The sequence below is a fragment of the Colobus angolensis genome, unplaced genomic scaffold, assembly GCF_000951035.1.
Source record: "Colobus angolensis palliatus isolate OR3802 unplaced genomic scaffold, Cang.pa_1.0 Scaffold447, whole genome shotgun sequence".
Lineage (NCBI taxonomy): Eukaryota > Metazoa > Chordata > Mammalia > Primates > Cercopithecidae > Colobus > Colobus angolensis.
In genome coordinates this window covers 1,164,733-1,177,803 of record NW_012117899.1, presented here as the reverse complement: position 1 = coordinate 1,177,803, position 13,071 = coordinate 1,164,733, and the positions used below count along the sequence as shown (strand labels likewise).

Genomic DNA, 13,071 nt, shown 5'->3' with positions numbered 1-13,071 from the left:
TAAAAAAAAATACAAAAAACTAGCCGGGCGAGGTGGCAGGTGCCTGTAGTCCCAGCTACTCCGGAGGCTGAGGCAGGAGAATGGCGTGAACTCGGGAGGGAGGCGGAGCTTGCAGTGAGCCGAGATCCGGCCACTGCACTTCAGCCCAGGCGACAGAGCGAGACTCGGTCTCAAAAAAAAAAAGAAAATCACTTGAATCAGGGAGGGGGAGGTTTCAGGAAGCCAAGATCGAGCCACTGTACCCCAGCGTGGGCGACAGAGCGAGATCCCGTCTCAAAAGATCAGTGGCATTTATATATGCCAACAGTGAACAATCTGAAAAAATATCAAGAAATCTCATTTATAGTAACTACAAAAAATATAAAATGCCCAGGAATCACTCTAACCAAAGAAGTAAAAGGGCCATACAAGGAAAACTATAAAACTCTGAGGAAAGAAGTTGAAGAGGACCCCCGAAAATGGAAAGATATTCCATGCCTGTGGGTTGAAAGAATTAATATTGTAAAAATGACAGGGTAAATTACTACCTAAAGTAATTTACAGATTTATTGTAATCCCCATCAAAATATCAAAGATATTCTTCACAGAAACAGGAAAAAAAATCCTGAAATTTATATGGCAGCACAAAAGACCCCAAATAGCCAAAGCAATTCTGAGCAAAAAGAACAAAGCTGGAGGCATCACACTACCTGACTTCAAAATTTACTACAAAGCTAGAGTAACCAAAACAGTGTGGTACTGGCACAGAAACAGACACACAGACCAATGGAACAGAATAGAGGACCCAGATATAAATTCACAAATCTATAGCCAACTCATGTTTAACAAAGGTGCCAAGAACATAAAATAAAGTGTTGGGAAAACGGGGTAACTATATGCAGAAGAATGAAACTCCTATCTCTCACCACACACAAAAATCAAATCAAAAAGGATTAAAGACTTAAATATAAGACCAGAAACCATGAAACTACTGGAAGAAAACATTGGGGAAATGTCCCAGGATATTGGTCTGGGCAAAATGCTCATCACTAATTACCAGAGAAACACAAATCAATGTGTCCTTAACATGAAGGCTGAAATATATACACATATATACAGAAATAAAAGACATGCAAATCAAATCCATAATGAGATATCATTTCACCACAGGTAAAATGGCTTGCATCAAAAGGACAGGCAATAACAGACGCTGGCGAAGGCATGGAGAAAGGGGAACCCTCCTACACTGTTGGTGGGAATGTAAATTAGTATAGTCACAATGGAGAATAGTATGGAGGTTCCTCAAAAAACTAAAAACAGAACTACCATATTATCCAGCAATTCCACTACTGGGTATATACCCAAATAAAAGAAATTAATATATCAAAGCGGTATTTGCATCCCCATATTTGTTTATTGCAGCACTATTCACAATAGCCAAAATACGGAATCAGCTTAAGTGCTCATCAAAGGATGAATAAAGAAAATTACACACACACACACACACAAAATGGAATATTATTCAGTCATAAAAAAGAATGAAATCTGGTAATTTGCAGCAAAATGATGGATGCAACAGGAGGCCATTGTGTTAAGTGAAGGCAAGAACAGAGATAAATATGGCATATTCTCACTCATATGTGGAAGCTAAAAAGTGGATATTATTAAGATAGAGAGTAGAATGGGAAGGAGGGTGAAGGAGGAAATGAAGGGAGGAAAACAGAATATAAATATATTTATTACCACTTAACTGTACACATAAAAATTGTGAAGATGATATATTTTATTTGTAAAATAAATAATTTCTATGCTCCTGGCATTAGTATTAATTAATAGCCTGAGATAGAAAAATAGGTCAGAGTTCAGAAGACCTGCCTACTTTACCTTGCTGGCTGGCAATTTCCTAGTGGTGATAATGTAACCAGTTCACTCACCATTCATGCGCCAGATCTTCACTTGACGATCATCTGCCCCAGATACAATAAGGGGCATAGTGGGGTGGAAGGCCGCCCAGTTTACTCCACGATCATGACCCTGCAGAAAAAGAGTGGTTCTTCTAGAACATCTTTATAGCCATCACTCAAAGCAAATCAATGAATCAAGCTATCCGTTGTAAAAGATATCTGATTTATTCTTCATGTGAACAGATTCAAGAGACTATGCTGATCTAAAATTTTGAGCATCAGAATTATCATGTCTGTCCTCCAATATATTACCCCAAATTCTCATGTGAATTTCCAAATACATATTTCTAACCCCAAACTCAGCCTCATTTGCATTTAGGATATTCTGCTTTGTTTTTTTACTTGCCCATTTTTATCTTAGTTCTACAAAAAATTATTAGTATCTCCAGACAAATTTTATTTTAATTTTTATTGTTTTTAGATGGAATCTCGCTCTGTTGCCCAGGTTGGAGTGCAGTGGCGTGATCTCGGCTCATTGCAACCTCTGCCTCCCGGGTTCAAGCAATTCTCTGCCTCAGCCTCCCAAGTAGCTGGGATTACAGGCACCTACAACCACGCCTGGCTAATTTTTTGTATTTTTAGTAGAGACAGGGTTTTACCATCTTGGCCAGGCTGGTCTTGAAATACTGGCCTCATGATCCATTTGCCTCGGCCTCCCAAAGTGCTGGGATTAGAGGCGTGAGCCACAGTGCCCAACCGACAAATTTTATAACTTAATGCAGAAATCTCAGTCTGATCTTGAAGGAGCTCCAAGATTCTTTTAAGAAATCTGCAAGGTGAAAACTATTTTCATAATATTACTAAGATGTTGGCTTCTTCATTCTTTTTTTTTTTTTTAAGATGAGGTCTTGCTGTGTCACCCAGGCTGGAGTGCAGTGGTACAATCATACTAATTGCTCCCCGCAGTCTCAAACTCAAGTGATTCTCCTACCTCAGCCTCCCAAGGGACTACAAGTGAGCACCACCATGCCCAGTTTTTTTGTTTTTTTTTTTTTTGGTAGAGACAAAATCTTGCTATGTTGCCTAGGCTGGTTTCAAACTCCTGGCCTCAAGTAATCCTCCAGCCTCGGTCTCCCAAAGTGCTGAGATTACAGGTGTCAGCCACTGCACTCAGCCTATTTATCTTCTTCATTCTTATTATTTCATGAGTATACAATAGAGTTTCCCAGCACATGATATATGATATCATTGTTCTGACAGCTAACAGAATGTGTGCTGATACATTTCACGTTTTTAAAAGTTGTTTTAATTTAAAATGTGGTAAAAAATTGACACACATACCCCACATAAACAAAAACTCTTTGGGGTCCTCAATAAATTTTAAGAGTCTAAAGACATCTTTAGACCAAAAAGTCTGTAGTGTGACAGAATCCTGGATAAGGCAGTTTTGAATTAGCAGTATTATTGAGATATATCATAGTGCAGTGAAAAGCACCTGGGTTTTGCAGTCAGATCCAAATTCAAATCTTAGTTCTTACATTTATTTAGTAGATACATGTAGATTTTGGTAGACTGCTTAATTTCTCTAAATCTCAATTTTTTTTTTTGTCTGCTAAATAGGGATAATATCTACTTCAGTGGGTAGCTATGAAGATTATTTTTGAAAGAAAAACTAGTTTCTTTCCCTTATGCTTTTCTGTTTTCTCACCTGCACAAAAGTTACACATGGCTGGTTCTCAATAACTTTGATTAAATTTCTTGCTGCCCTGCCTTACAGAAAGCTTGAGAATGGGCTCTGCTTTGGGATGGTGATGAAGTCTGCGCCTGGCCTTCTCCCTTTCCCCACTGTGTTTATAAGGTAATAATACTCTCCCTCAGGTGGCACATAAGCTTCATTTCTCTGTTGGTTCACTCACAGTTTGATTTCTAGTACCTCAAACAGTGCCTGGCACTTAATAAGCACTCTGTAAATATTTGTTGAAGGAATGAATAAATGAACAGCATATTGTGACTTTCCCAAGATGACAGCCCATATCCAGTCCCTGGCTGTAAAGATAAGTACCTCTAGTACATGCTTCACCACTGCATCTGTAGTTCCAAATAGATCAACCCCAGTTATTCCTCTTACATCCGATTCCACCGCACCAGGGGACAGGTTTTTTTTCCTTAGACCTTTGAAGGGATAAGGAGCAGGAAGAAAGATGTAAACATAAATGTTATCTAAAACAGCACAGTATCAGAAACACAGAAACTACAATGAAAAAGAAGAGAAAAAGAAATGGAAAAGACTGAAGAAAGAAAACAGACTCAAGAATTCCTATTTCTAAAAATGTTCAAAATATTGAAGTACATTCACTACCTTTTCTTCTGCTCCCTTAGCACTTAAACAGATCCATTACCGGAACTTCTTTCCAGAGGAGGGTGACCCAAATTTCCGGCACACTTTAACCTCTTCTTCCGCAAATCTTACCTCAAGAGGTGTCTGCTTCAGTTAACGCCCACTTTCCATTCTTCAGTGTCCTTGTGTTCTTGAAATGTGGCCCCAAATGGTAAACATTCAATTTCTACTCTCAACTTCATAAAATTTATAGCAGCTTTTTTCCCATCATTTCAGAAAATTTTTCCTTTTTTATAAAAGACTAGTCAAGTGCAGCAGTGAGAATGGGGAAAAGAGTGGAACAAGGAGTTCAATCTGTAACTGACTGTGAACAATCAACTGAGATAACTCTCTATCTTCAGACTAGGCTCAAGAAACTTTAAAGGAAAGCCATTTGAGGCAGGCATGGTGGTTCAAGCCTATAATCCTAGCACTTTGGGAGGCCAAGGCAGGTGAATCGCTTGAGCCCAGGAGTTTCAGACCAGCCTGAGCAACATGGCAAAACCCCGTCTCTCCAAAAAAAAAAAAAAAAAAAAAAATTCACTGGGTGCAGTGGCGCATACCTATAGTCCCAGCTACTCGGGGGGCTGAGAGATAGGAGGATGGTTTGAGCCCAGGAAGTCGAGGCTGCAGTGAGCCATGATGGTGCCACTACACTCCAGCCTGGGTGACACTGAGACCCTATCTCAAAAAAGAAAAGCCATTTGAAGAGGCCACAGCACAGTGTTTCTCAACTTGAAGCCTTTCAACAGCTGATGGGAGAAGTTCCAAATGGGTTACAGAAACTAGGCCTATTAAGGACAAAACAGCTATTTGGTAGAAGATAATGTAAAACCACAACCCATGTAAAAAAGTGTACTCATGCCTACTACTTGACTCTTGGACAAAGAACAAGATAATTAAAACTGTCATGTCCTTTTAAGTTCCTGCTTAAAAGGCTGATTATAGATTTGAATACTTGGATTTTGCCATTAAAACCTTTGGAGGCTAGTTTTACTGGGAGGAATTAGGCTGTAACTTAAAAACGAAGGAAAAAGACACCAGAATAATAACAGTCTTATTTGTAGAGGACCCACGTATATGGCTCAAGTACAACTATCTTTAAAAGCTATTTGTGCTACAGTCAGAACCAAAATTATGATAACACTACTACTATCTCACATTCGAAAAGTACTTTGCAGTTTTCAGAGCGTATGCTATGCAACTGGATTCTGATAACAAACCTTTGGAATGAGCAAGCAGGTAAAACTGTAACAGTTTGTAGATGAGAAAAAAAGAATTGAGACTAAAATCCTATCTTTTGAAGTATTTTAGGGGGAAAGTGGAAGATGAAATTACCTAGTACTTGTAAATGTTTTTAAAAAAGATAGTTATGTATAATGGAAAACCAAAACTCTTACTGAAAATAAAACCTAAAGCCTGGGCGTGATGGCTCACGCCTGTAATCCTAGCACTTTGGGAGGCCGAGGTGGGTGAATCACCTGAGGTCAGGAGTTTGAGATCAGCCTGGCCAACATGGCAAAACCCCGTGTCTACTAAACATACAAAAATTAGTTAGGCATGGTGGCGCACGCCTGTAATCCCAGCTACTAGGGAGGCTGAGGCAGAGGAACTGCTTGAACCCGGGGGGCAGCGTGGCGGGGGGGTAGCGCAGAGGTTGCAGTGAGCCAAGATTGCGCCACTTCACTCCAGCCTGGGTGAAAGAACGAATTCTGTCTCAAATTAAAAAAAAAAGGAGGCTGGGCGCAGTGGCTCATGTCTGTAATCCCAGCACTTTGGGAGGCCGAGGCAGGTGGAACACCTGAGGTCAGGAGTTCAAGACCATCCTGGCTCAAACAGTGAAACCCTGTCTCTACTAAAAAGACAAAAATTAGCTGGGCATGGCGGTGCATGTCTGTAATCCCAGCTACTTGGGAGGCTGAGGCAGGAGAATCACTTGAACCTGGGAGATGGAGGCTGCGATGAGCTGAGATCGCGCCACTGCATTCCAGCCCGGGCAACAGAATGAGACTCCGTCTCAAAAAAAAGGAAAGAAAACCTAAGTCATTTTAAGCCTAAACTTTGCCATCTGTAGGAAAATATAAAAACTTAAGTTTAATAACCGCATTTATATTTATTGTTTTAAAACTGTGATATATCTCTTTTGTTATAGTGGCACCTACATTTTAACACTGGAGAAGCAAGAGCTTAGAAGGCCACAACAATTTTAATTATTTTGTCCTCTGTCCAGATGAGCATTTAGCCAGTAGGTAGACAGAAATAAAGCTGATGCTTTACAATATATTCTCCCAAAGGTTCATAAATACTTTATTGCTGGGATGCCTCCTTTCACTTATTACACTTGTCCCTTTAATAAGATCTGTCAACTTTTTCTAATGAGTCTGGTATATGAAACAGATTCAAAGGAAAATACAAAGACAGACAGCTGTGAGAAACTTCACCTCCAATAAGCTTCAACAAACACATTAAAAGGAAAGCTGTATGACAGAATGGAAGGCTTTGTTGCATTTGCGTGTAATGATCCAGGAAAAGGGGAAGGGCAAAAACAGACAGATGAATGGTGACAGGCAGTGAAAAGATACTTAGAGAAGAAATATTTGAGCCTTCAACAAGCCACTTGCTAGGACTGAACGACAGACGGAAAATTTCTACAGCAGCTACCCAAATCCAGAGGGAGAAGAGGACACACTCAGAATGGACCAGTTTGATGCACACCTCCCAATACGGACCAGGGAAAGCAGGAAAAAGATAGGGATGATAACAGGATTTGGCAGCAAATTAATACTTTTTTAGTAGCCATTTCAAAGACTGAGCCTGAATTACATGGGCTTGACATGCAAAGGTACAAGCCTATTAAAATAATTTAACTGTCAGTTTACTTGGGAGCTCAAGTTAAGAAAGTAATCTTTTATATATAGGTTTGTAAATACATTCCCTTTTAAACAAATAGTTTTTGCCAGGCTAACACAAAAGATTCAGGTTAAGCTAAGCCCCGTGGGGCTCAATCCCCATGGGAGAGGTATCAAGAGATAGGTTTTCCTTTAAAGATCTCTATATTCTCTTATTGCTTAACTAACTCAGAGAGTGTCCCTTTCAAAAAAAGATAGTCAAAAAAATTAGAATTAGTCCTCTAAATTTGGGAGTATTCATACTCTTATTCAGAACTAACTTCTCTGTTTTGGAAATATAAACACTGGTCTTTAACAGATAGGAAAGCTAATTCCTCTTCCTGTTTTCTATCTTATTTGAACCCAATAGCAAAAAAGAACTCTGCTGAAAAAGAATATGCTGATTTCTAGAGAAGGAAAGCATAAAAGTCTAACCCAAAAGCTTCCTGCACTTTGTTAAATACCAAAGCATTTCCTTCCACTCTGGTTAAGGGGTTACTGGAAGTCAAGAATTGTGGGTAAAGAACAACACTTAGAAATGGTAAAGACAGCATTAACATTAGTACAGCAAGTTAGCACAAAATTCTCACTACCACATAAATAAAGTATAGCAATTGCAAGATTATTATATAGTAATCCATGCACTTCACACATTCAAGAGCAAGTATAAACCTCATGGTGTCACACTCTCTCCCTCTCTTCTCTGATCTAGGGCCCTTAATTTTGATGTAAAAATGTTCTCTGTCTGCAAAAGGTAAAGAAAAGTATTTCGTGCCTTGAGCATTTCATGATCACCAATAATCCAACCACCTGATTGCCCCCAAACTGCACTGGCTAGACTGCAGGGAACATGCTAGGCTGGCATCAGGTGGCACAAACATTACTCTTAGAGTAGAGCCCTTCTCAACCTGGTGTTCTGGAAAAGAATTAAGTCTTAATGCCCGAAAGCATCAGTTTAGGTATGTAATAAATTCTCTATGATCTAGAATAGCATTAGCTACATACCATTCTTGGAAGAACTATGGAAACAGCCACTGAAAGTACTTTCTTTCTTTTTTTTTTTTTTGAGATGGAGTCTCGCTCTGTCGCCCAGGCTGGAGTGCAGTGGCCGGATCTCAGCTCACTGCAAGCTCCGCCTCCCGGGTTTACGCCATTCTCCTGCCTCAGCCTCCCAAGTAGCTGGGACTACAAGCGCCCACCACCTCGCCCGGCTAGTTTTTTGTATTTTTAGTCGAGACGGGGTTTCACCGTGTTAGCCAGGATGGTCTCGATCTCCTGACCTCGAGACCGCCCGTCTCGGCCTCCCAAAGTGCTGGGATTACAGGCTTGAGCCACCGCACCCCGCCGAAAGTACTTTCTATAGCACTTAATTCTCTCACAGAATCCAGGTTGACAAAGGCTATTTTGGATAATTGCTGGCTGGGGGCAGTGGCTCATGCTTATAATCCCAGCACTTTGGGAGGCTGAGGCAGCCAAATCACTTGAGGTCAGGAGTTCGAGACTAGCCTGGCCAAAATAGTGAAACCCTGTCTCTACTAAAAACACAAAAATTAGCTGGGCATGGTGGCATGTGCTTATAGTCCCAGCTACTTGGAAGGCTGAGGCAGGGTAATCGAACCCAGGAGGTGGAGGTTGTAGTGAGCTGAAATCATGACACTGCACTCCAGCCTGGGTAACAGTGAGACTCTGTCTCAAAAACAAACAAACAAAAAAATTGCCCCAATCAGCTGGAACAGCATGAATTGGGATCCAACCCTATCAGGCTCCTATATCCTGAGACAGAGAGAGTGCTTTGAATGTGTGCACAGTGAAAAACCATGGAAAGCCATAGTGAGGTTACTGGGAGAGTAGATGCTAAGCTCCCTGGTACTGGCAGTGAGGAGAGGACACAGGTTCACAGCGCCTGTGTCTAGCTCCTCCTGTTGGCATGGCTGGTCACATCTGGGTGTACTTCAAAAAACCTTGTCAGTCTGATGAAAAACTGCAATGGCAAAGCCCTAGGGAAGGAGAGTACAACTGCCCTATCTCCAATACCTCGTTTATACTACTCCCTTTCATTCTAAGCCTTTGAAAAAGACGAAGACAGCGTGATCTAGAGGTTCTACTCTACAATTGTCTCCATCTCCCCTTGTCTTGTTTCTATGCTACATTAACCTAAACAACTGCTATTGCAACATTCCAAATGCTGTATCCCAGAATCCAAATTTTCAGCTTGCTGTTCATTAATGGTCTATAAAAACAAGTGCCATTATTGCCCCAGCCCCCCATGCCACAGTGGAGTTGGGAACAGTTATCACCTCCACTGTACAATGCAGAGGATGACTCCTTTATTACAAAGAACCAAACAAAGATCTATGAGGGGGGCCTTCCTTTCATAGAATGAAACATGTTTTGTAGTCCAGTCACTGACATTTCAAAGAACTCACATCTCCAAGAATTTTTTTTTTTTTTTTTTTTTGAGACGGAGTCTAGCTCTGTCGCCCAGGCTGGAGTGCAGTGGCGCGATCTCGGCTCACTGCAAGCTCCGCCTCCCGGGTTTACGCCATTCTCCTGCCTCAGCCTCCCGAGTAGCTGGGACTACAGGCGCCCGCCATCTCGCCCGGCTGGTTTTTTTTTTTTTTAGTCGAGACGGGGTTTCACCGTGTTGGTCAGGATGGTGTCGATCTCCTGACCTCGTGATCCACCCGTCTCGGCCTCCCAAAGTGCTGGGATTACAGGCTTGAGCCACCGCGCCCGGCCATCTCCAAGAATTTCTAAGGAAATGAATAGAAAGAAACAACAGCCTGGGCATTGTGGCTCGTGCCTGTAATCTCAGCACTCTGGGAGGCAAAGGTGGGCAGATCACCTGAGATCAGGAGCTTGAGACCAGCCTGGCCAACATGGTGAAACCCTGTCTCTACTAAAAATACAAAAAGTAGCTGGGCACGGTGGCACATATCTGTAATCCCAGCTACATGGGAGGTGGAGGAATGAAAATCGCTTGAATCCAGGAGGCAGAGGTTATAGTGAGCTGAGAATATAGAATGCCACGGCACTTTAGTCCAGGTGACAGAGTGAGACTGTCTCAAGAAGGAAAAAAATAAATAAATAAATAATTAAAAAAAGAAAGAAACAACAGATACTAACTGGTCAGGGAACTACAGCATTTAGTGTTTGATTTCCCTATTCCACCACGAAGCACTTCCATCATTCTCACAGGTACAGTCCACTCTGCATTTAAATTCTCTAGGTAGCACTTTCTTAGATCTCCTCTATATAAGACTAAACATTTAAATCCTTGTCTCAAAATAAAGATATGTAAACTGTAAAAGGAGGAATTATCCCAACTATCCATAATCTATAAATTGTTTAATTTCTAGTCCTAAATCTGTCCATTAAAAGGTATTCTGGGCCAGGCACAGTGGCTCACGCCTATAATCTCAGCACTTTGGGAGGGCAAGGTGGGTGAATCACCTGAGGTCAGGAGTTCAAGACCAGCCTGGCCAACATGGTGAAACCCTGTCTCTACTAAAAATACAAAAATTAGCTGTGCGTGGTGACACACACCTGTAATCTTAATTACACAGGAGGCTGAGGCACAAGAATCGCTTGAACCCAGGAGGCAGAGGTTGTAGTGAGCTGAGATCACGCCACTGCATTTCAGCCTGGGCAACAGAGTGAGAGTCCATCTCAAAAAAAAAAAAAAAAAGGCCAGCCACAGTGGCTCACACCTATAATCCCAGCACTTTGGGAGGCCAAGGCAGGCGGATTACGAGGGCAGGAGTTTGAGACCAGCCTGGCCAATATGGGGAAACCCCGTCTTTAATTAAGACACCAAAATTAGCCAGGCGTGGTCACATGCGCCTGTAGTCCCAGCTACTCAGGAGGCTGAGGGAGGAGAATTGCTTAAACCCGGGAGATGGAGGTTGCAGTGAGCCAAGATCATCGCACCACTGCACTCTAGCCTGGGCAACAAAGCAAGACTCCCTCTTAGGAAAAAAAAAAAAAGGTATTCTGGACATAAAAGTCACCAACTCCTAGAACCCAACCATGCTCCTTGCACTAGAAGAAATGTAATAGAGAGATTTTACTATTTTTAAATAAAGCAACAGGGTCCAACAGTCTTGTTTCCCTGTATTAATCTATTCTAAAAATTTCTTTTTGTCATAGATGTATTTTTTTCTTATTTGTAGTGCAAAGCCTGATTCTTAATCAAATGTCCCAACAGTATATAGATTTTAACTAAAAGCTGATCTAAGTAGAGTTAAAATTTCTTCAAATCAAATGAATTTTCTAGAGTTATCTCTTTTCTTAGAGAAGACTTCCAATATGAAGAACGATCAAAGCAGATTCAACACCCTCAGAAACAAAGACGCTATTATAAAACAGAATATTCTAAATTTTCCAGTCCTAAGTCAACTTTCCTCACTATTTTAAGCAATTGCAGTTTTGCACCAGACATGACCAGGTTGTCCCCTGAACTTGGGAAGCTCACCAGAAATATCCCAAACGCGCACAGTCTGGTCCAGGCTGGCTGATACTACCAAGTCTTCTGAGGGGTGGAATTGAGCACACATCACATAATGGTTGTGCCCTGTTAACACACTGCAAAAAAAAAAAAAAAAAGACAATACCAAATTAGAGGTGGAAGTCAACAGACTCCTAAACTAAATACCTTTCTCCATATTCAATAAATGCTTATCCAATTATATTTTTATGGAGACAAAGGCAGGTCATCCTACCAATTGTGAACTAATAATCATCCCAGTCAGTTATTTTAACAACAGTTCTCTTCTTGCCTGTAATGCTTTAGTATTTAAATATTACTAATTTCAGGAGAACTGAGATTGCATAGCTCTCCTCTCAAAAATATTTTATAATATCAAAATAAATGTAATCTCAGTAATTCATACTGTAAATTATCTGTGAGATTTTAGTAAGGTATCTCTTTTAAAGGCCAGCACTTTATTTATTATTATTATTATTATTTTGAGACAGAGTTTCACTCTGTTGCCTAGGCTGGAGTGCAATGGCACAATCTCGGCACACTGCAACCTCTGCCTCCCCAGTTCAAGCAATTCTCTGCCTCAGCCTCCCAAGTAGCTGGGACTGCAGGCACGAGCCACCGTGTCCAGCTTATTTTTGTATTTTTAGTAGAGATGGGGGTTTCACCATCTTGGCCAGGTTGGTCTCGAACTCATGAACTCAGGTGATTTGCCCGCCTTGGCCTCCCAAAGTGTTGGGATTACAAGCGTGAGCCATGGCACCAGGCCAAGGCCATCACTTTAAATGGTCCTTAACTCTTCATGGAAGGTTCTATGTAAAGCTCCAGCTCCAAACACAAAATAAGACAAAGGTCTAGACCTTGACTCGGGTTTTCTGGGAAAATAATTGAAAACCAGCTAAAAGTTCTTGTTCTAAAAGGCTGTATGACTTCTCTTCCTGGTAAGAAATTACTGGAAGATCCAGATTCATATATGGGATTGCCTTTACATTTATTATTTTGCACTTAAAAGCATCCTACAAATACAATCAGTAATTAATCAGCCGACATAGCCATTTGGGAAGGGAGAAGATTGTTGTAAGAGAAGCTGATTATGAAAAAGTAGGAAAAATGAAGACTCTTTTTGAGCCCTCTGCCTCCTGCTTTACCAAACACAGGTTCTAGATTGCCAATTCCACACTCGGATGGTCTGATCATCTGAGGCACTCAGAATCCAGGGATATTCCTGAAAGATATTCCAGACAAAGGCTTTAAACATTAAACAAATTTGTTTTATCAGCCTCTTGTAATCATTTTTCTCTAAAGAATTGCATTGCTTAACAGCTTAGCTACATTAGCAAAGGGGCTGCTGCTTTTGCTACCAGGTTAGCTGTTGCCTTTTCTCTACCACTCTAACGGCTTTTTTCAACTTTGGCACTTTCACCTATAAGACTTAAGAAT

General features: G+C 41.0%; 1 protein-coding gene across 1 annotated transcript in view; it reads right to left on the bottom strand.

Moving 5' to 3' along the window:
- COPA (coatomer protein complex, subunit alpha) overlaps nucleotides 1–13,071 on the bottom strand; it is a 53,613-nt gene that overhangs the window by 31,050 nt on the left and 9,492 nt on the right. Inside the window, exons 5-8 of the mRNA XM_011957665.1 lie at nucleotides 12,780–12,856; nucleotides 11,623–11,732; nucleotides 3,946–4,055; nucleotides 1,914–2,013 (exon numbers count right to left, since the gene is read on the bottom strand). Of these exons, the coding sequence (XP_011813055.1) occupies nucleotides 1,914–2,013; nucleotides 3,946–4,055; nucleotides 11,623–11,732; nucleotides 12,780–12,856 (397 nt within the window). The remainder of the gene's footprint in view (nucleotides 1–1,913; nucleotides 2,014–3,945; nucleotides 4,056–11,622; nucleotides 11,733–12,779; nucleotides 12,857–13,071) is intronic.